The sequence below is a fragment of the Vipera ursinii genome (assembly GCF_947247035.1).
Source record: "Vipera ursinii genome assembly, chromosome: 15".
NCBI classification, from domain to species: domain Eukaryota; kingdom Metazoa; phylum Chordata; class Lepidosauria; order Squamata; family Viperidae; genus Vipera; species Vipera ursinii.
In genome coordinates, this window is record NC_139528.1 from 2,647,257 (window position 1) to 2,669,922 (window position 22,666).

General features: G+C 49.9%; 2 protein-coding genes across 2 annotated transcripts in view; one reads left to right on the forward strand and one right to left on the reverse strand.

Moving 5' to 3' along the window:
* Window positions 1-1,014: 1,014 nt before the first annotated feature.
* Window positions 1,015-16,524, forward strand: RUSC1 (RUN and SH3 domain containing 1). The gene is made up of 9 exons (XM_083373950.1): window positions 1,015-2,940; window positions 6,143-6,675; window positions 7,421-7,516; window positions 8,471-8,547; window positions 9,309-9,483; window positions 10,602-10,707; window positions 11,314-11,360; window positions 12,554-13,498; window positions 14,693-16,524. The coding sequence occupies exons 1-9, from the start codon at window positions 1,142-1,144 to the stop codon at window positions 14,905-14,907; spliced, it is 3,993 nt and encodes a 1,330-aa protein (XP_083230076.1). The 5' UTR covers window positions 1,015-1,141; the 3' UTR covers window positions 14,908-16,524.
* A 1,682-nt stretch (window positions 16,525-18,206) lies between these two features.
* ASH1L (ASH1 like histone lysine methyltransferase) overlaps window positions 18,207-22,666 on the reverse strand; it is a gene marked incomplete at its 5' end in the record, with an annotated part of 49,676 nt that continues 45,216 nt past the window's right edge. Inside the window, one exon of the mRNA XM_083373951.1 lies at window positions 18,207-21,693. Coding sequence (XP_083230077.1) covers window positions 21,602-21,693 — 92 coding nt within the window. The 3' untranslated portion in view covers window positions 18,207-21,601. The remainder of the gene's footprint in view (window positions 21,694-22,666) is intronic.

Sequence of the window (22,666 nt, forward strand, 5' to 3'; positions counted from 1 at the left end):
GAGGGGCTGAAGAGGGGAGGGGTTTGCTGTTGTCATGAGAACCCCAATTTCTCTTCTTGAATTTGTGAAGACACGGCAAACAACAGGCTGTCTCCCATCTGTGCTGCTGAAACAGACAAAATAGGCTGTCTTAGCACAATTGTAAATCCCACTCATCATTAGCATTGGGCAGACCATCGAGAAGCAGAGCCTGCCCAGCCAAGAGCAGTCTACCTCATATTTGACAGTGACAGCTCATTTTATCTAAAAATTTACATATACATATATGTAAAAAAAAATTTACACAAATATGAGCTGTCACTGTTGTGACTACTGCCTGTCGATGACCTTCGGTTAGGCTGAAACAGGAAATAAAGATTTGTCCCATGTTTGGGGCCTAGCAAGGTAATCTAAATAGTTAACAAGCATTTAACATAGAATACACTTGCTTAGGCCCCAAACATGGGACAAATCTTATATCTCTCTCTATATATATATTATCAGGCTGATGAATAATAGAAGAGGAACAGCTTAACGCACCGGCTGTGTCCAACACACAGATTGTATCTGCCAATATTTAAGCCGCAAATGGATTTTGGGGTGGGTGGGAGGGGGGGGGCTATACGAGTGTAATGAGCTCTTGGGAACGAAGGGAGGGAGGGGGGAAGGATAGGAGGAGGAGGAGATGGAAGGAAGGAAAGAAGGAGAGAGGAGGAGAGGAGGAGATGGAGAAAAGGAAGGAAGGATCAGATAAATGTTAATGGACGGAAAAAAGAAAGGAAGGAATAGACAGAAGATAAACAAATGGAGATGGAAAAGGAAAGAAGGAGCAAGTAAATGAATGAAGGAAGGAAGGATGGAAGCGATAAACAGATGGAGATGGAAGGAAGGAAGCGATAGATGATGGGAGGAAGGAAGAAGGAAAGGAAGGAATAGATGGCAGTAGGAAGCAAGGAAAGAAGGAATGGAAAACGTGGAACATACGATGATATCTTTTCTCCTCCTTCATTCTCCCCATCCTGTTTTTCCTACCGTTCTCTTGTCTCCTTGATCGCCCGACACTCTGATCTTCCTTTTCAGAGAAAGCCCTGCGGAAGTGACCGACGGACGGACGAGCTCCCTCCCGGCTCCTTATCCCTTTCTCTCCGTGCGCTCCGGAGCCATGCAGTCTCCCAAACAAAGCCTGGTTTGCAACTTAAACCACGTTCACTTGCAGCACGTCTCCTTGGGGCTACAGCTCTCCAAGCGCCCAGAACTCCAGGAAGAGGCCAACACCTTGGCGCCCTCGCGGGAAGAAGCGGGCTGCCACGCCTGCCAGGAACATGGCGGTCACCTGGTGCCAAACCTGCTGGACGCCAACTCCAACAACCCTTCTTTGACTTGCCGGTGTTGTGAGGCTCACCCAGTCTCATTTGAGGTCAAGCAGGGTCTCCAGACTGCATCTTCCTTGACCAACTGCCCAACTGTGAACCATGAAGAAGAAGAAGAGGTTGAGGAAGAGGAAGAAGAGGAGGAGGAGGAGGAGGAGGAGGAAGCATCTCCTTCAGACCCAACTTCTTCGTCCATCAGCAGCTGCTCAGACCTCAGCCTGGACGAGTCTCCCATCTCGGTGTACTGCAAGCCCTTCCCCGCTGAACAGGCCCGAAGTCCAGAAAGCCAACCCAATATTGTCCCCTTGGAGGACACGCAGAATGTTCTGGTCCACCCCCAAGAGATGGGTCCAAACCTTAACGTCCCCCACAGGGAGCATCCCGAGGCCCATATCTGGGACAGTCCAGACAGCTTGTACAGCAGCAGCTCACTGGATTCTCCATCTGACCACTCTCCTCCTTGCCCGGGAAGCCACGTTGGCTCATCCCATGTTGGGTCCATCAAAGTTCCTCCTCTCGTTCCACCCCCTGTCCGCCCTTGCAGGGCCCCTCCTGCGGTGCCGGTGGTCCCCCCACGTGGGCCGGGGCTGGATTCCAACTGCAACGCTCTCCCAGCCCAGGAGGCCAAGCCCAACATCATCTCCTCTGGGCAGGTGGACCTCAACTCGAACGGGGCCACAGCGGTGGGGTCTCGTTTGGGTTGCGTGCCTCCTCCGGTTCCTCCTCGGACCAAGAGGGGTCTTCAGGGCTTGAGAAGAAGCCAAGGGGAGAAGCCATCTCCTGAGGTGGCCCCTCCTGCACCGCTTGAGCCCCCGTTGCTCCAGCACGGTGAACCCCAAGGAGAAAGACCGAAGAAGACCATCACGTCCTTTCACGAGTTGGCGCAGAAGAGGAAGAAGGCCGCCCTGGCGCCTCCCCTTCTCCAGACCAAGAAGGACCAAAGCGATTGGCTGATTGTCTTCTCTCCGGAGACGGAGATGCCCCCGTCTCACCAACTCTCCTGGGCGACCGGGCAGGAGACCCCCAAGCCCCCCGTTTCCCTGGGGGAGCCTTCTCCTCCTAGCCTCCAACGTGAGGTCATCACGTTTAAGGACCTCCGCTATCGGAAGCAGAACAGCCAACTGGCCACCAAGGTGGGCAACCCGGGCTCCCAGCGGGCGGGTCCCGGTCAAGGGGTCCCCGACGGTCACTCCGGGCAAGAGGGGAGCGACTCGGAGGCCGCGGCCAATGGGCATCTGTGGGGCGCCAAGGAAATCCCAACCCGGATGAAAAGGTCTCGGCTGGCTCTCCAGCCGATTGTGGAAGGAGGCTGTGAAGAGGGAGAAGACGCGGCGGTCAAGCCGAAACCTCTCGGGAGACCCTTGGAGACTGAACCCCAGGCCAGGGAGGCAGAGACGGGGGACAGGAGGGTCCCCACGGGTAAGGCGCTGCCCCTTCTCCTGTCCTGGCTGACGGACAGGATTCGGGCGAGGAAAAAACGGAAGGCAGGCGAGGATTCTGAGAGCAGGAAAAGCCGCTGCACGCAGCTCGTCCTGGGCTTGCCCCCGCAAGGGAGCCCAAATTGTCAGTCGCTAAGCGAGACGGTCGTTAAGTGAGCTCGGGCCCTTTTACGACCTTTCCTCGCCGCAGCCGTTAAGTGAACCGTGCCCGTTGGTGAAATTAGCAACGCAGCCGTGATGACTTCGATTGTCAGAAGGTCGCAATAGGGGGATCCCGTGACCCCGTGTGTGTGTGTGTGTGTGTGTGTGTGTGTGTGTGTGTGTGTCTACTGCGACCGTCGTAAATACGAGTCGGTTGCCAAGCGCCTGAATTTCGGTCACGCCGACCACGGGGAGGCTGCAGTGGTCGTAACGGTGAAAAGACGGTCCTAAGTCATTTGTCTCAATGCCGTTGTAACTCCGGTCACTACATGAACTTTTGTAAGTTGAGGACTTGTCTGTACAGGCAACCAAGGGCAGAAAAACGATTTGCTCCCTCACCTTCTTCCTACTGAGGGGCGGGGGAGGGAGTTGGAAGTTTGCCTGCGCGCTAAAGCCGAGGGACTGGTTGTCCTTATGACCGTTCATTTATTGACCGTTTCGACTTTGAAGGCATAACAGTGCTGAAGGAAAGTGACGGAGGACCACGCTTCACACTTTGGACCGTTGTACCATCCCTGCAGCCAAGCAATCCAAATCTAGGCGCTTGGAAGCCGGGATGTATTTACGACGGAAGCCGCATCCCGAGGTCACCGGATCCTCACTTGCGACCTTCCCAGCCAGCAAAGTCGATGGGGAAGTCCAGATTCACTTAATGACGCATTGGGAAGGGGCAGAGCAGGGGAGGGAGGCCGGAGAAAGTGGGCGTGGGAAAACAGGTAATCAAGTTGGGACACGGTCACGCGACGACTCACTTACCGATCGCGTCGCTTAGCGACAGAAGTTCCTGTCCCAGTTGTTGTCGTCGTAAGTCGAGGACTGCCTTTCTTCTGGTTTAAGACTGTGTGGGGGAAAGAAAAAAAAAAGGAATCTGGAAAAAAAGCTTTTTCCCACTCCGTCAATCCAGTAGGTGAATTTTGGAAAAACCCGGGATGGGTTAAATTTTGCGAGGCTCCTTTTAAATTTTGGCTCCTTTTCAAACTTCCGTGGGAAGTTTTCTGGCGGAATTTTTTTTGCCAGCGGAAAAGGAGGGTTTTTTAATCTGGAATTCAGGAATAATCAGGAGCTTCTTTAGGAACTCTTCAAAAAAAAAAAAAAAACAGCGGGGTTGGGCTGGATTTCCTTTCCCGTTCTGCTTATTCAAAACAAAATTTAAAGTCGGATTCTTTTTTCCGACCAATTTATATAATCCTGCCGTTGGTTCCTTCAGTCCAGAGCGAAAGGTTGACGCTAACTCTGGATTAAATCCCATCATCCATAGCACTGAGCCAAATGGAAATGAGGAAAAAAAATTTTTGGGGGGGGTGTTTAAAACAACAACAACACACGCTTTCCCTTCATTTCTTTCTCCATTTCATTCCCTGCCGATGTTCCTCGTGTAAAATCCTTTCCTTTCTCTTGTGATTGTATTTGGGGTTAGGGTGATGAGCTAGAAAAGTGGGCCTTTTTTTTTGGAGAGGGTGTGTGTCAAAATATTAAAGATCCTGAATGCAAAATCTGCCTGAGATTGGAAGCTGAGCCTACCTCGCAGGGTTATGAGCTGATAGAAGGAGGTTTGAACACCCATCCCATCGCCTCCAAAGAGACTTATAGGAAGAGAAGCAAAATTTTGCTTTCCCGCGTCTGTAGGAGAGCCATTTAACGTATGCCCTAACCTGGCGATGGGCAAATAAAGTTTCTAGTCCCTATGCTCTTGTCCTATCTACTCTCACCTTATTTTGTGTAGGACAACAAACAATAACAACAACAATAATAATAGACTTACAAGCTGGCTGAATAATAATAACAATAAGAATACTAAAGTTGGAAGGGACCTTGGAGGTCATCTAGTCCAACCCCCTGCTCAGGCAGGAAACCCTATCCCGTTTCAGACAAATGGCTGTCCAGTCTCTTCTTAAAACCTTCCAGTGTTGGAACGTTCACTACTTCTGGAGGCCAGCTGTTCCGCTGGCTAATTGTTCCAACAGTCAGGAAATTTCTCCTTAGTTCTAGGACTAGGTTGTTTCTCTCTATGGTTAGTTTCCATCGATAATAAGGTAATCACTAATAAGTTAATAATCATAACGCTTGGAAGGCCTAGCCCTAGACAGATGGCTAAAAAATACCAAATCCCAGTCTCAACAACTGGTTAATTGTGCGACCAGCTATAAAGGGTAAGACAATAATTGTAAATCGTAATAATAATAATTTAAAAAAACCCAGGAAATTTTGCTGTGGAATTTTGTTTTCCTCGAGTTCTTTTGCTTTTTTTTGTGCTTCCTGTGAATGCTCCTCCCTGGGAGTAAATTAAATTTTATTGCTTCTCCGAGAATCACTTTCTCTTTCGTTCTGCTGCACTTCCACGTTTACCTTTTCCTGGGAACAAACTGGATGTTTGCAGGCTCCCCTCCTGCCTTTATTTAAAGGGAACGTGTGTGTGTGTGTGTGGGGGGGGTGTTGTTGGCAGAAAGGACCACAGAACTCCGAATTCAGGAATCTGAATTAGCTGCCTTTACTTGTTCAGGAAACAGAGAACGCTCCCCCCCAACTCCAAAAAAAAAAAAAAGGTAATGCAAATTTAGCTTCCTTTGACAGCAGGAGGAGAGCAGCTGAAGCTGACAATCGGGGTTTAAATGTGGCTTTGCTCTCCAAACAAGAGTCCAGCCCCCCCCCCTTTTTGCATCAGAGGGGGCTTTTTTGACCTCTATAACATGCACGGAACACCCCCCCCCTCCAATCTCTCAATTTCTGCCTTGTAGGCTTTGGCTGCAGAGAGGAATAAGGAAGCTGTCACCCAGCCGGGAATGAGGGCGATTGTAGTCCAAATTCCAGGCTTTCAAATAGAGGGTGGTGGTGGAAGTATTGGCTTGGTGGGTGGGTGGGTGGGCGGGCTGTGCCTCCATCCCCTGATATGTCTGTTTTATTGTGGTGTCCAGAATTAACATTTGTTTTTTTTCCTTTTCGTATTCTCTCTTCCTTCCCTCCCTCCTGTCTCTGCCATCTGCACCCCGGCTTTCGTACCCCTTTCCTGCTGCTGTTCTCCCACCCCACTTCTTTCTTTCTGCGTCATCCACATGTTCTCCACCGGCTCCTCAATACCTCTTTCCCCCCCACCCCCACCCCCTGCCCCCAAATCCTCCATCCATCTGGGTGTTGCGCTCTTTCGCGACTCTGACCCGGCTTCTTCGGCCTTTCTCGTCCTGCGTTCCCGCCGCCTGCAGCTCACCAGGCCCTCCCTCGGCCTCGGGGTCTCCTGGTGCCTTTGCCCCCGGCCAGGGGGAAGGCTGCTGGACCCTCTTCTCCCCTTCCACGTTTGGAGAAAGCGGCCAAGTTGCCCTCTGACCCTTCAGCGGGGGCCTTTTGTCCAAGGCTGAAGACCCTCTCCTGCGAAGACGTTTGCCTCTTGGCGACCCAGCAGGGACCGATTTTCGAGGCGGTGTCTCCGGATCTCCCAATCCGTCTCTCGCCCATCGGGGCGTATTCCCCCCCGGCTCGAAGCCTGCTCCCCTTCCTCAACAGTCCTGATCTGGCCGTGCTCTTCTCCCCTTTCTTCCCCTCCAGCAAATCCTTCCCCATCTTAGCTTTCCCCACCCACCAGGTGCCCGAGTTGTGCCTTGGATCCCCCCTTGGAAAACAGGCTGGACAGGGTCCCCGGGGCAGAGACTCTTGGGACACTATGACAGCCACGGAGTCGGGAGCCCCTGGCCCACGTAAGCCTCTCCCCCCTTCCTCCATTACTCTTTGCAATCGGCCCTCTCCAAAGGGGGTCCTGTCTTTTTGCGGGGGGGGGGGGAAGGACTCTAAAAACAGAGGGAGCTAAGCCAAAAACGGGGCTGGTGGGTGGTGTTGGTCTGAGCGAGGAAAGCTGGAAAGTAAAAATCAGCCTTCTCTGATTTAATAAATTGACGTCGGGGGGGGGGGAACCCGCCAAGGTGGACTCAACAAGCCTTGGGAAGCTCTTCCGGAAGTGGCATGTTTAAACCAGAGTTTCCCCCCAATCTTGGCACCATGAAGAGGCGTGGACTTCAGCTCCCAGAATTCCCCTGCTGGCTGGGGAACTCTGGGAGTTGACGTCCACGCGTCCTCAAGTTGCCAAAGTCGTGAAAACTCTTGATTGAAAACATCAGCTTGACCTCGCATTGCAAAGGGACTGGGTTTTTTTTTTTTGGGGGGGGGGGAAAGACTGGTCCCCTGGAATTAACCCAGATAAGCAGACCCGCCTGAGATCTAACCTGGCACTCTTTTTCTACGGATCTGACCAAGTTTTAAACAGACCCCAGGAAGAGAAGGAAAAGAAGCTCGTCCTGGGATGAAGAAAAAGCAAGGGGGAGTGGGGGTGGGAGGGGAAAAGAAGGTTAAATAATTAAATAATTCGCAAATCGTGCCCGCAGAGGAGCAAGTCAGCCTATTAAACCAGGTTAATTCTTATGTTCTCCATTTTTTTCTTTTTTCCAGTTCGACATTCTCAGTCCTTTGCTGGGGTCTCACTCCGAGGATGCCCAGCGAGGTCAGGAGAGACAGTCTCTACACAGCTTCGACAGCAGAAAAAAGGTGAGAGGATAGGTAGGTAGGTAGGTAGGTAGACAAGGAAGGAAGGAAAGTATCATGGAGAGATAGATAGATAGATAGATAGATAGATAGATAGATAGATAGATAGATAGATAGATAGATAGATAGATAGACAGATAGATGAGATTACAAAGACGATGATAGAGGGATGGATGGATGGATAGATAGATAGATAGACAGATGATGGATGGAATATACAAAGATGATAGATAATGGTAGAGAGAGGGAGGGATAGATAGACAGGCAGACAGATTACACAGAGGATAGAGATAGAGACAGATAATAATAGAGCGAGGAGATGATAGATAGATAGATAGATAGATAGATAGATAGATAGATAGATAGATAGATAGATAGATAGATAAGATAGATAGATAGATAGGCAAAGAGACAGAGAGACAGAGAAGGAAGGAAAGTATCATGGAGATAGATAGATAGATAGATAGATAGATAGATAGATAGATAGATAGATAGATAGATAGATAGATAGATGGATGGATGGATGGAGGGAGGGATGGATGGATGGAGAGAGAGATGGATGGATGGATGGATGGATAGATAGATAGATAGATAGATAGATAGATAGATAGATAGATAGATAGATAGATAGATAGACAGACAGACAGACAGAAAGATAGGGATGGAAGGAAGATTAATGGACAGACACAGAGATAGAGGGAAAGAAGGATGGATAGAGGGATAGATAGAGGAAAAAAGAAAGAGAAAGAAAGACAGAAAAAAATTCTACATTATTAAAAGTCTTGTTCATGTAGTCTTTAAATGGAGAAAAGGCTGCCTCTTTGAGCAAATCTTCGTAGCCAAAGGACCTCAGATGGGTCCACGTACAGAATGCATCCAAAAGTCGGGGTTCATGACTCCCCCAGAATTGGGTCTCTCCCCCCCCAACACCCTCCTCACCCATCTGTTTCTTTCCAGCACTGCTGGTGGCCGTCAGTGCTTCCGTGGACAAAATCGTGGCTCACTTCAGCACCGCCCGGAACCTCGTTCAAAAGGTCAGTTCGGCGCGTCGGCCCTCCCCCTCTTTATCTGTACAACCACCCTGCGGAGTAGGCCAAGCTGAATCAATGCCCTCTTGGGTGGCCTTTCATTCAATGCCGCAGTTCCAGGCGGTCCTCGGCTCACGAGGCACAGCGGAGCCCAGAATTTCTGCCGCTAAGCGAGACGGTGAGTTGGTCAGTTTCACCCCATTGTACAGCCTTCCTTGACCAGCGTTGTTAAGCGTGAATCACCGTCGTTAAGCGAATCCGGCTTGCCCCACTGAAGGTGGCAAAAGGGGATCCCGTGAGCCCGGGACGGGGTGACCGTTATAAATCGGAGTCCGTTGCCCAGCGTCCGAATTTCAATCCTGTGACCGTGAAGACTCTGCGACGGTCGTGAAGTGTGAAAAACGGCCCTCTTTTTCCAGTGCCATTGTAACTATTGAATGGTCACTAAACGAATGGCTGTAAATGGAGGACTACCTGTAGGCCCAGCAGAACAGAGGGCGAAATCTTAAGTGGGACACAAAACGCCTTTTTTCGAAACCCCTGGATTGTGTGTATCACACAACAGCCTTTCGCGCTTCGGCTGCTTGGCTGGAAGCCGCGGTTAGAGTTTGGGCTTTCCTTTGCCTCCTCGGATTAAAAACGGTGGGCGGGCAGGATGTGCGTGTTAATTAGGAGATGCTAATCAGCAATTAGCCGAGGGGAAGGGGGAGCTATGGGCTCTTCCCCGGCTGCCAGTGGCTGGCACCGTCCTTTCCCTCCCGCCGCAGGCTCAGCTGGGCGACAGCCAGCTCACCCCCGAAGTGGGGCATCTGATCCTCGACACGCTCTGCCCCGCCTTGCACGCCCTGGTGGGCGACGGTCTGAAGCCTTTTCAGAAGGACGTCATCACGGGATACCGGCCCAGCTCTCCCTGGAGCGTCATCGAAGCTTCGGCCAGGCCGGGTAGGTGGTGGTTGGGGACGGGAGGCTAAGAGGGGCAGGGAACAGAGCAGAAGGGACTGTGGTGTGTGGATTGTGGTCCCTGTTTGTGTGTGTGTGTGTGTGTGTGTGAGAGAGAGAGAGAGAGAGGGAGGGAGAGAGAGAGGGGGAGAGAGGGAGGGAGATGGAGGGAGACGGAGAGGGAGGGAGACAGGGAGGGAGGGAAAGAGAGAGGGAGGGAGAGGGAGGGAGGGAAGGAGAGAGGGAGGGAGGGAGATGGAAAGGGAGGGAGACAGAGGGAGGGAGGGAAGGAGAGAGGAATGCAGAGAGATGGAGGGAGACGGAGAGGGAGGGAGACAGGGAGGGAGGGAAAGAGAGAGGGAGGGAGAGGGAGGGAGGGAGGGAGGGAAAGAGAGAGGGAGACAGAGGGAGGGAGGGAAGGAGAGAGGAATGCAGAGAGATGGAGGGAGACGGAGAGGGAGGGAGACAGGGAGGGAGGGAAAGAGAGAGGGAGGGAGAGGGAGGGAGGGAAGGAGAGAGGGAGGGAGGGAGATGGAAAGGGAGGGAGACAGAGAGGGAGGGAGGGAGACAGAAGGAGAGGGAGAGGGAGGGAGGGAAGGAGAGGGAGGGAGGGAGGGGGAGGGAGGGAGAGAGGGAGGGAGGGAGAGAGACAGAGGGAAGGAGAGAGGGAGGGAGGGAGACGGAGGGAGATAGAGAGGGAGGAAGAGAGAGGGAGACAGAGAGAGGGAGGGAGGGAGGGGGAAGGAGACGGAGGGAGAGAAGGAGGGAGGGAGACGGAGAGAGGTAAGGAGAGAGGGAGGGAGAGGAAGGAAGAGAGAGACAGGGAGGGAGAGAGAGAAGGAGAGGGAGTGAGTGAGATGGAGATGGAGGGAGAGAGGGAGGAAGGGAGGGAGAGAGAGAGAGGGAAGAAGAGAGGGAGGGAGAGGGAGGGAGAGAGGGAAGGAGAGAGAGAGGGAGGGGAAAAATTTCCCACGGGGTTGTGGAAACCCCCCCACAGACACACAATTGTCGGGGTTGACACAAGAGCCTCGTTCCCATCCACGGCCGCCTTTCCGGCTGAGACGTCCCGGAAGCCGATGGAGGGCGTTGCGACGGCTTCTGAATCCGGTTTTCCTCCCCAGGTCCCCACACCAGAACCTTCACCGCCTTGTACTGGCGTGTCTCACGGCTGGCCCCGCTCCGCAGTCACCACCAGTGTTTCCACGCTTTCATCCTCGGCCTTCTGAAGTGAGTCGGGGGGGAGGGCGAGACGGGAGAAGGGAGCAGAGAGGACGGGTCGAAAAGTTGGGTGGAAAGCCGCCACCGGCTGCCGATTTGGGACGAAAGCGGCCCGTCCCTCTCGTGCCGTTAAAAAGAAAAAAGAAAGAAAAAAAGGGGGAGGAGGGGTTGGAAAAGAGAGGATGAGAAAAAGGAAAGAACAAACGAGTGCAAAAACAGAGTAAAAATAGGAAACGAGAGACAGGTGCTCCAGCACCTTGTTTAGTGACCGTCCAAAATTACAACGGCGCTGAAAAACAGCCGCTTGGGTCCGTCGTTCACACTTACGACCGTTGCAGCACACACACACACACACACACACAGACCGGGCTCACGTGATCCAAACTGGGGCTCTTGGCAATTGGTTTATATTTTATGACGGGATCCCGGGATCCCCTGTAGCGATCTTCCCGGCTGGATTCCGACAAGCCAAGTCAAGTCAAGGGGGGGAGGAAGCTGGTTTCGCTTCGGTGCTTCGTCCGCTTAACAAAATTGTCCCTTCGCAACGGCCTCGTTTAGCCGCGGAAATTCTGCCGTCGGCTGTTTAAACGCTTCCCTTCTCCGTCTCTTCCTTAGCTTGAAGCAAGTGGAGGAATGGTTCACACAGCTGCAAAGAAACTCAGGTAGGTCAGATTGGGTGTGTGTGTGTGTGTGTGTGTGTGCGCACGTGTGTGCCTTTTTCTAAAAAGAGGGTGCGTAGCTGAATTCTCCATTCACAATCTTCTAAGTCTGGCTAAGTCGCAAACTCTGGTTTTAGAGCAGGTTTTCAAGAAGAGACTGGACCGCCATTTGTCTGGAATGGGATAGGATCTCCTGATTGAACAGGGGACTAGACTAGATGACCTCCGAGGTCCCATCCAGCTGTTTTATTCTTTTTTTCTTTCTTTCTTTCTTTCTTTCTTTCTTTCTTTCTTTCTTTCTTTCTTTCCTTTCTTTCTTCTTTCTTTCTCTTTCTTTTTTTCTTTCTTTCTCTCTCTCTCTCTCTTTCTCTTTCTCTCTCTCCTTCCTTCCTTCTTCCCTCCCCTCCCTCCCTCCCTTCTCCATCACTGGAGGTTTTCAAGAAGAGACTGGACCGCCATTTGTCTGGAATGGGATAGGATCTCCTGATTGAACAGGGGGCTGGACTAGATGACCTCCAAGGTCCCATCCAGCTCTGTTTTATTTTCTTTCTTTCTTTCTTTCTTTCTTTCTTTCTTTCTTTCTTTCTTTCTTTCTTTCTTCTTTCTTTCTTTCTTCTTCTTTCTTTCTTTTTTCTTTCTTTCTTTTTCTTTCTTTCTTTCTCTTTCTTTCTTTCTCTTTCTTTCTCTCTCTCTTTCTCTCTCTTTCTCTTTCTCCTTCCTTCCTTCTTCCCTCCCCTCCCTCCCTCCCTTCTCCATCACTGGAGGTTTTCAAGAAGAGACTGGACCGCCATTTGTCTGGAATGGGATAGGATCTCCTGGTTGAACAGGGGGCTGGACTAGATGACCTCCAAGGTCCCATCCAGCTCTGTTTTATTCTTTCTTTCTCTTTCTTTCTCTCTTTCTTTCTTTCTCTCTTTCTCCTTCTCTCTCTCCTTCCTTCCTTCCTTCTTCCCTCCCTCCCTCCCTCCCTTCTCCATCACTGGAGGTTTTCAAGAAGAGACTGGACAGCCATGTGGAATAGGGTCCCCTGCTTGAGCAGCGGGCTGGACTAGAAGACCTCCAAGGTCCCATCCAGCTGTTAACTCTGCTATTCGTTGCTCTTTTCTCTGCTTTTCGTTCTGCCTGCACCAAACCTTCTCATTATCCCATTTAAGCTGCTCTCTTTTTTGCCATTTCCACCCCCCCCCCCAAAACAGAGCTGGTCTCCTCCCTCTATTTGCCCACCGCCTTCCTCCTCCTCAGCCAGAGGATCTGCCCCCGTTGGGCCGAAGAGCTACTTCTCCTGCTGCAACCCCTCTCGGTCCTCACCTTCCAACTGGACCTGCTCTTTGAGCATCGCCACCTGCCTGTCGGCATCCGGCCGATGCCCCAGCCAAGCACCCCGTCTCCCGAACTCAGGGCCGGTCGGTGGGAGAGCCCCAGGCTGACCCCACTGGATTTATCGGAGCCCACGTTGGGAGATGCTTTCTTGGCTCCCTCCAGCCCCTTTCAGGAATGGCTTCTGCCCCAGAGACTTCTGGGCTGGAAGGAGCGGCTGGCATGCACCCTCCGCGGGAACGGGAGCCCGGTCTGGGCCCAGCCGGGGCAGGAAGAGAGCCCAGCCCAGCCGCCGAGCAGCTGGAAGCCGCAGTGGAGAAAGCTGTGGGTGGCCATTAAGGAGAGCCGGACGGCAGCCGGAGAGAGCGGTGCCAGTGCCGAAGGGGGCCCCAAACTTGGAAAAAATGACTCCCGGATGGAAAAAGAGTCATCGGCCTGCAAGGAAGACGTCCTGGCGGCGGGGAGCCCCTCCCAGCCAGGAATGGATACCCCTGAGGCAGGAGAAGTCTATCTGGAAGGAACCGAGGAGAAATCGGAGGCCGGAAACGGGAACGAAAGACGGCTGGGATGGCTGTTTGGAGCGAATTCTCCCGGGGCTCTGAACGAGACGGATCCGAATCTACCTCGGTCCAGGGTAGGTGTCGGGGGCGGCCCTACATTTGCCCCCCCCCAGATAAGCTCTGAGGAACGACACCCACCCCCAAAATGTGTTAGGCGTGGGGTTGGCGAAAGGGAGTTTAGCTTTGAAAAATGGAAACGAGAAGGGTTTGGGCCGCCTGGTCTGGATGTGGCCTCGCTAAGGACTAGAAGCTTTGGCTATCCCAGTGGGAAAGACCCGAATTAAGGTTCTTTGTTGTGAAGATTTAAAAATTTAAAAATGAGAACGAATACCTGTTAGTTACTGGGTTGTTTCTATTTTCCCCACCCACCCACCCCACCCCTAAGGAGACTTCGATCCCCATTGGACCTGTAGATCCGTGGGGCACGTTGGGAAAGAATTAGCAATTAATCGCGACCCCTTTGCCCTTCCCCGCCCGTGTCTCCAGCAGGCGCCCCTCCCGATGGCTGTGTCCTGCCATTAACACGCTGGCCTTCGCGAAGAAGGGGGGGGGCCGACCCAGAAGATCTGGCAAGAGGCAGAGGGGGGACAGAATCCCCCAGACCCAGTTCAGGCCTGCAGGTAAGTTGGCTCCTTGTTGGGACGCATCTGTTGGGACAGAGCTTAGCTGGTTAGGAAAGAAATGCCAGCCAGCTCAGCACGCCCCCCCCCCCTTTCAAAGGACACCGTTACGTCTTCGAGTTTCAGCCAGGATTCAGAGGTTGCCTTGGACAAACCTCAGGCTGACGGCCGCATCCTGTTTGTCTTCTTCCAACTCCAAAGTCTTGCCTGCAGCTAGAGCTAATTTGGTCTGGTGGTTAACGCACCGGGCCACAGGTTCTGAGTCTAGTTCTGCCTTAAGTGGGAAAGCCAGCTGGGTGATTTGGGCCGAATCGCCAGGAGAGGGTGAGTTCCAGTTCTGCCTTAGGCATGAGAGCCAGCTGGGTGCCTTTGGGCCAATCGCTGTGAAATAGTAAAGTTCTAGTCCTGCCTTAGGAATGAAAGCTGGGCGACTTGGGACCAATCCCCCGGAGACGGTGAGTTCTAGTCCTGCCTTAGGCATGCAAGTCGTCTGGGTGAGTTTGGGTCAATCAACCAGGAGAGGGTGAGTTCTAGTCCTGCCTTAGGTATAAAAATTGTCTGGGTGAGTTCGGGCCAATCACCAGGAGAGGGTGAGTTCTAGTTCTGCCTTGGGCACGAAAGCCGGCTAGGTGACTTTGGGCCAATCACCAGGAGACGGTGAGTTCTAGTTCCACTTTAGTCACGAGAGCTGCTGAGTGACTTTGGGTCCAGGCCCTCCTTCCAACACACCTCACAGGGTTGTTGTTGTGGGAAAACAGGAGGCAGAAGGAACATTAAGCCTGTCCACCACCTCGAGTTCGGTTTTAAAAAACAAGGACAGTGGGGGGGGGTGTCTCAGGAGACAAACCAACTTACTTTGGCTTCCTCGATCTCCCTCCCTCCAGAGCTGTCCGGGCACTCTGTGACCACGCAGGTGAGGCTGCTGGACACCTGGCTTTTTGCAAAGGGGAGATCTTGCAGGTGACGGAGACGGTGGATGAAAACTGGCTAATGTGTCTCTCCGGAAGCCGGCAAGGCCTCGTCCACGTGGGCTACACTTCCCTGATCATCTGAAAGGGGAGGTCCAGGTCCCAAGAAGCTGGTCCAAACTGTTTAAAACAACAACAACGACGACAACACTAAAAGCAAATTACAAAAGCAGCTTAAGCCTCACCCAGGAAGTTTCCCGGTACAGCCAAAGCATCACCAAAGGTTATTGGCAACAACCGACGTGAAGATTTACACTCTTGAAACTCTTCGCTCCGCTTTCTCAAACCTGGCGACCTTGAACTGGCCCATCCTCCCCTCTCAGAAGCTGGCCGGGGATGATGGGGTACCCCAGGACCTGGAGGGTGTGTATGTATGGGCCAGTTTCCAATCCCCCCCCCGGCCTGGAATTCCTGATTTTGTATCTATTTTATTTGTCGCCCCCCCCCCCTCGTGTCTGCTGCACAGCCCCGGAAGAAAGAGCGTTTGCTGTAATGAGTATATTGCACATATCTGTGTACATATAGAGAAATGGATATATACATATACAGAAATATAGATATAATATACATATATATATATATAGTTTAATCTTTTTTGGTTGGCTTGGTTTAGCCTCTGCTGCTTCTGAAGCCTTTCAAATTGATTGGCTTCCAATGGATACTTCTCATCCAGTCTTTTGATTTATTTTTATTTTTATTTCTTTAAATGAAACACAAATACAGACTTTCAACAGTTAAATTTAGCGACTGCTCAAAGTTACGACGGCACTGCAAAAGTGACTTATGTCCGTTTTTCACATGTACGGTACGACCGCTGTGGCATCCCGCCCCGGGGGGGGTCAAGGGATCAAAATTCAGACACTTGGCAAGTAACTCGTATTTACGACGGCCGCAGTGTCCCGGGGTCAGGTGACCCCCTTTTGCCACCTTCTGACAAGCAAAGTCAATGGGGGGGGAGCCAGATTCATTTAACGACGTTACGACTGACTTGTAACAGCTGCAGTGACTCCCTTAGCAACAGTGGCCAGGAAGTGGTCAAATTGCTAGGGTTAACTGGAAGAGAAGTTTCTAAGGAGCCTAATTTTTTTTTTAATTTTTTTTTTGTTTGTTTGCCACTGCACGCTCTTCCCAAATGATCTGTCAATTCATCCCATCTGGAATCAGCCCTCTTTCTGCTTTCTAGAAGATGACCTGTACATTGGAGAGGGAAATAAAAAATATTGTTCAGATGATGTTGGTGAGCCAATTTACCCAGCAAGTGTGTATCTGGATGGCTTCTGGCCCAAAGGCCTGCCGAAAGATGGATGGGGAGGAACAAGCTAGGATGTTGCATACTGCACTCTGTTGCTAGGAGTCAGCTGTGGCCCGCTGGTGGATGTTGCTTTTCATTTGCTTTTTCCTCTTTGCAACGAAAGGAGCCTTAATTCAGATCGTGTGACCTCGGAGATGTGTCTTTGGCTCCCTCTGGTGGTAAGGGGTGAAAATAACACCTTTTTAAAGCCTTGCCTCTCAACTTTGGGTACTTGGAAGATGGGCGGACTTCAACTCCCAGAATCCCTCAGCCAGCCTGCTTTAAGAGGGGTGGACTTCAACTCCCAGAATTCCCCCAGGTAGCATACTTTAAAACTGTCCCCAACTTACGACCCAAATTGTGGACTTAAGGTTGACTACCTGTGGTTTAGTTCAGTCTTTCAACCTTAGCAGCTGTGTGGACTCCCAGAATCCCCCAGCGGTCCAGTTCAACCCCAAATCCACAGCTCAATCAGGGGCTTTTAAGTTTTAGGATAAAATAAAGTACAGCTTCACCTTTGAAGGCTGAACTGTGAGAGGGCTGGTAAACTCTCCCTGCAAGCAGAAAGCTAGCACATCAGGAGGGAATATGTCTCTCCCTGCAATGCTTTCTAGCTCTGTTTTAAAAACACACACATCAAAATAGGAACATTCGCGTTCCTTATCCTCTGTTATCCTCCTTTCAACCACCTTATGTGAAACACAACGTCAAGAAAATGAGGTGTTTCTTTATTATTTCTTTCTCCAATTTTGTAGGAGGAACGTTGAATTAACATGCTTTATTTTCGTCTCCCGGTTGAATTTTTCTGCCCTGTATTTTTTACACTTAGGGGTGAGGGTGCGCGGTCTAAAAGAACCACGCGTGTATTTCTTGGGAGAATTTTTAAAAAGTGGAGAGAATACAAACGACGCTGCCAGCGGCAGCACTTTTGCAAGGAGTTGCAAGCGGCTGGTCCTCTGCAAAGTTGGGGCCGTTAAGATGTCGTAACGGCTTGGAAGGATGACTACTTGTAAGCTAGAAATTTAGCTTCTAAGGGGTGGGGGAGACGAAAACGGGGAAATCAACGCACTGTGACTTCAGGGGAGCAGGATTTTTTTTTTAAAAAGTCCTTTATTCTCTTCCCATATATCCAGGTAGCTCTTGACATACACGTGTTCGTTTAGCAACTGTTCAAAGTTACGGCGGCACCGGAAAAAAGGGACTTACAGCCAGTCCTCACATTTACAACCGTCGCAGCAGATCCCCAGGGTTGTGTGATCAAAACCTGGGCGCTTGGCAGCTGATGTCTTTATCTATCATCTATCTATCTATCTATCTATCTATCTATCTATCTATCTATCTATCTATCTATCTATCTATCTATCTATCTAATCTATCTATCTATCTATCTATCTATCTATCTATCTATCTATCTATCTATCTATCTATCTATCTATCTATCTATCTATATCTATCTAATCTATTTAATCTAACCACTAGTCAGTGCCACCTAATCTGCAACTTCTCTCCCCAACCCACAAATCTTAAGTTCTCCGGAATGTTCCAATTTCTCCAAGGTTTGAAGGCGGCCACTTGCGGGCTCCCTCCGAAACCACCCCTGGGAGAATTTGGCTTCCAATTGACCGACAGTCCTCGTTTTACGACAGTTCGCTTCGTGACCGTTCGAAGTTACAGAGGCACTGGGGAAAAAAAAGCGACAGCCCTTTTCCCGCACGTGAAGACCACGGTCACGGGATCCAAAATTCAAGACCCTTGGCGACAGACTCGTATTTATGACGGTCGCGGCGTGCTGGAGTCGCGCAATGCCCTTTCGCGACCGTCGTGACCGGCAAAGTCACTATAAACGACCGTGCGACTAACTTCACAACGGCAGGGACTCACTGCGACAACGGTGGCAAGCAAAAGTCGTAAAATGGGACAAAACTCAGTTTAACACACTCAACTGTGATCGTAATTAGCTCATCCCGGTTTTAACGAAGCCTCCCCAAAGTGAGGTCAAACGGCAGCTAAAATTGGGGGGGGGGTTAAAGGGGGGAGGAAAGAGAGAATTAAGTGAACGTTGAAAAAAAATGAAAACGCCTTGAAACCGTAAATAGGAAACATGTTTTTTTTCCATTTAATACTAGAATCTCTCAATATCTGAGATGCAGGCTTTTTTTTTTATGCAATTACATCCAATGTTAAAATTGGTAATACATAATTTACAAAGATTAACATCAAAACAATGGTCTATTTAGATATGCTTTTGTAAAAAGGAAATATATTAGCAGCAATTCTTCTCAGCAACCACACGGCCTCTCCCATGCAGACTAAAAAGAGTTTCCTTATTATCTCCACTCTGCCACAAATGTAGTGCTTTTTTTTTTATTCTTTCTTTCGTTTTTTTCCCCCCCTTCGTTTTTTTTTTTAAATTTAACCTGGGCTTCTATCAGCGATCAGGGTGCGAAACCACAGTCTCTCTCCTTAATATTCATACAAAATAATCTTCCTTCCCCTCTTCCCACCCACCGCTGGCCCAATTTTATTTTTATTTTTTTTGTCGTAAAAAGTCAGCAATTCTCTACACCAGTTTAAGAAAAACAAAGCCAAAAAGAAAATCTTTTTTTTTTGAATTTTTTTTAAAAAAGGGAAAGGATGGGGGGGGGGAGGAAAAGGGAGGTGGGGGGAGGAAAAAAGCCAACACAAATTCTTCGCACTTCTCTAGAATTTGATTGTCTAAAAAATCATCGGCTTTTTATTTATTTATTTACTCTTTCAACAAAAGAAAGATTTCTCTTTTTTTAAAAAAAAAAATGGCAAAGTTTTAAGTATCTCACGTATCACGTCTGGGCACTCTTATTTTTATTTATTTTTAAATCAACATTATTATTATTATTATTACTCTTCATCATCAGCAACATCAAACATTATTATTTTCTCTTTAAAAAAGGACTTTTTTTTAACCTTTTTTTTAGTGTTTGACACCATTTCGAGACAAATCCCCCCCCCACCCGCCAGCTCCCACTTTCGAACTCGGCGCAACTCCAAACAAATTATTTAATTTTTTCCCCCTTTTTTTTCTTAAAACATGCGATTTTTGTGGTTTGTTCCTGCCCGCCCGCACAACACAACGTTGAGTATTACATACTCTGGGGTTCTCCTATACCAGGGGTCGGCAACCTTGGCTCTTTTATGACTCACGGACTTCAACTCCCAGAATTCCTGAGCCAGCTATGCTGGCTCAGGAATTCTGGGAGTTGAAGTCCACGAGTCATAAAAGAGCCAAGGTTGCCTACCCCTGTCCTATACAATCGCTTCTCTACAGTAAGAAAATATTCCAAAGAGTTGTCTTCTTTTGCCTTTTTTTAATAAAATATTTTCTTTTTTTTTCCTCAAAGGGCTGTCGTTATTTTTCTTCCCGTTTAATCCCTCCTGATCCCGGGAGGGGGAGGGGGAGAAAACCCTCTCTCTTTCCCCCCCCCAAAGCCCCCCTCTTTTTTAACCGTTGAAATCCTCAGGTTTAATGAATGGAATGGCGCCTTGGTTTTCGTTTTTTTTTCCCCTCCGTTGTCGTTTCAAAAACTAAGATCAAAACAAGAATTATATAGTCAAACGAGAAAATGTACAGTGGTTGGACCTTGGTCCTTCCACAAGGAAACATGGAGAGAGAGAAAGAGAGAGAGAGAGAGAGAAAGAGAAAGAAAAAAAAAGAGAAAAAGAGAGTTACCATATTGCTTTACAATCACACGAGAAGAAGAAGAAGAAGAAAAAAAAAAGGTTTAAGATATATACAACTTGGCACATTTAAAAACAGGAATTTTTTTTTGTTTCTTTGTTTATAAGGACACCGAAACAGGACCAGAATATGCAATGTGAACGCCGAACAGACAAAGAGCGCGAAGCCACGTTTAAAGAGTCAAGTGTAAAAAGTCCGACTTTTTTTTTTTGCTGCTCGGGAAGAAGTTTGAAGAAAAGTCTCTGTATTTTTTTTTTGTATTATTTTTTTTTCTCCCCCCCCTCCCCTCCCCTGCGTGAAAAAGTCCAGGCTGATCTTTGCAGGGGGAAAAAAGAGAGAAAGAGAAAATAATAATAATAATAATAATAATAATCCTTTTTCTTTTTTTTGTCCAGTCGGCGTCTTCCACGGTGATGTCTTTTTTTTGTGTTTGTTTTAACTGCCCGTCCAAAATACACTGCCTCTTTAAGAGGCAGCCGCTTGGTAAGCTGTAGAGTTTTTTGTCTTTCGAAATTAAAAAAAGAGAGGAAAAAAAAGAAAGAAAAATTTTAAAAAAAAAGGGGGGGGTAGTGTCATTGGCGGGGGTCTGCGGTTTCACGACAGATGCTCGCTCGGAAATACTGTTCCACGATTCGTGTAGTGAAAGGCCGGGTTTTTTCCCCCCTTTCCCATCGGCCGTGGGAGTTTCTGCCTCTTCTCACGATCTACACCAAGATGCACGAGAGCGACAGCTCGGTACGAAGAAGAAGGGGCAGGAGGGAGAAGGCCAAAAAAAAAATAAAAAATAAAAAGGAAAGAAGAGGGCCTGGAAACTGCTTTTTTTTGGGGGGGGGAGGGAAACCAACTCTTTGCAGGAGGGAAAAAAAAAAGAATTAAAAAGTAAAATTAAGCGCGGCGTTTCCCCCTTGTCCCGTCCTTCCTGGAGACGGACGACGTGGGACCCAAGTGCTTCCGGAAATCCATCCGTGGTTTCTCTGGGGGGGGGCATCCGTAAGAACGGGAACGCCTCTTCGTGTGCAAAATGTCCGATGATAAAATCCCCCCCCCAATCTCATTCCGTTGCCTTCCAGAGATCTTTTTTTCTTTTTTTTTGCAAATGCTTTAGGGGTGCTAGACCTCCGTGTAGTGCCACGTGTTGTTGGGCCCTCGTCCCCCAGATTTGGGCAGGCCAGGAACGATGGGGGGAACGCCCCGGGGGTGGGTGGGTGAAACAGGGCAGTGCCAAACTGGGTGGGGTTGGCAGCTGTCCTCCGCCGCACCTCTACCCCCCCCCCACCCCTTTCCCTTGTCTAGGCTACGCCTCGTTTTCCTTCCTCCGGACTGTCCTAAGAGCGGGATTTAGGGGGGCGGGGGATTAAAAAGAATAAATTAAATGAAATGAATCGGTGAGAGCGGCTTTTTCCTTAGTACCTTAAGAGGAAGGAGGAGACACGGCTGGCTCTCCCCCACCCCTTTGCTGAATGCTCAGCACTCCTGGGGGGACGGGTGGGCGGGCGAGTGGGAGGGGGCTTGCCTGCCCAAGTGCAGGGTCTAAGTGCTACAGAACCGTTTCGTCAGTTTCCTTCTGCTCGGCCGGACCGGGATGCCTCCGGCTGCCTCCAGGCGGGCTGAGAGATGAAGCCGGACGGCGGAGGTCCAAAGCCCGGTCCGGCTCGGCTGTCAGTCTCGCGCTTCCGGTCCCGGTCCCAACCGGGTGAATTGGCAACCTGCACCCTGCTGCAGGGGAGGAGGGCGGTGGGGGAGAAGGCGGGGGCGGGAGGAGGAGACGCAGGCTCACTTCCTGCAGCTGCTCTCCGGGAGAAGCAGGGTGCGACGCCGCAGCTTCCGGCCGGAGCCTTCCTCCAACAGGTAGGTGACGTCGATGGCTGCAACGGGGCAAGCAGAGATAGATAGATAGAGAGAGAGAGAGAGAGAGAGAGAGAGAGAGAGAGAGAGAGAGGGAGAGAGAGAGAGAGAGAGAAAGAAATTGTTAGGTGAGTTTTTGGGGCCGGTTGGGAGGACGGCAGCACGGCCATCTTGGAGGGAGGGGGAGGTGGCAGGGAGAAAGGCACGAAGGGCCACGCCGGGGTGGACAAGGGGGCCACAGGGCCTGGCTGGAATTTTCAGAGACCCGTTTCCGGAGCAGGGCCTCGTCCGCCGCACAGACGGCTTTCGGAGCTGGCACAAAGTCCGGAAGGGACTTCAAGAGTGAGGACCCCAAGGAAAGAAGGGAGGGAGGGAAAGGAAGGGGAAGGAAGGAAGGATAAACAGATGGAGAAGGGAGGGAGGGTTAGTTATATGATTACAGCCTAACTGGTTGGGTTGGCAATATATAAGCCATGATTTGTAATGTACTGTATCCCTTTAAATGTGTAATGATTGGCCAACGCTGTGTTCTTTCAACGGCCATAAGAGGGAGCTAGAGACATAGCTTCTTTCTCTCTCTGTGTTAGTTAGTTACATTGCTTGCTGATTATTGTTGATTGTGGTTTTGCTACTGTTTGCTAAACCCGAAGAACTGTGTTTTTGACTTTTGGACCGGTAAGACGACTTTGTATTGGATAACTCTTGAACTGTTGATATCTTCTCTGTACCCGTGTATGACCTGGACTGTTTATTCTTGACTTGTGCTACTCCTAAAAGTAAAGTTTTTTTTTCCTTTTTACACATCTCAGTGTATCAGTGTGGTTGCTGTGCAAAACCTGACTACTCTCAGTACTTCTGTGCATTCTCCTTGTTGGCTCAGGAGATATTTTGCACACACCCTGCCAGGGAGGAAGAAAAGGAGAAAGAGAGGGAGGAAGGAAGGAAGGAAGGAAGGAAGGAAGGAAAGAAGGATAGATAAATAGATGGAGAAGG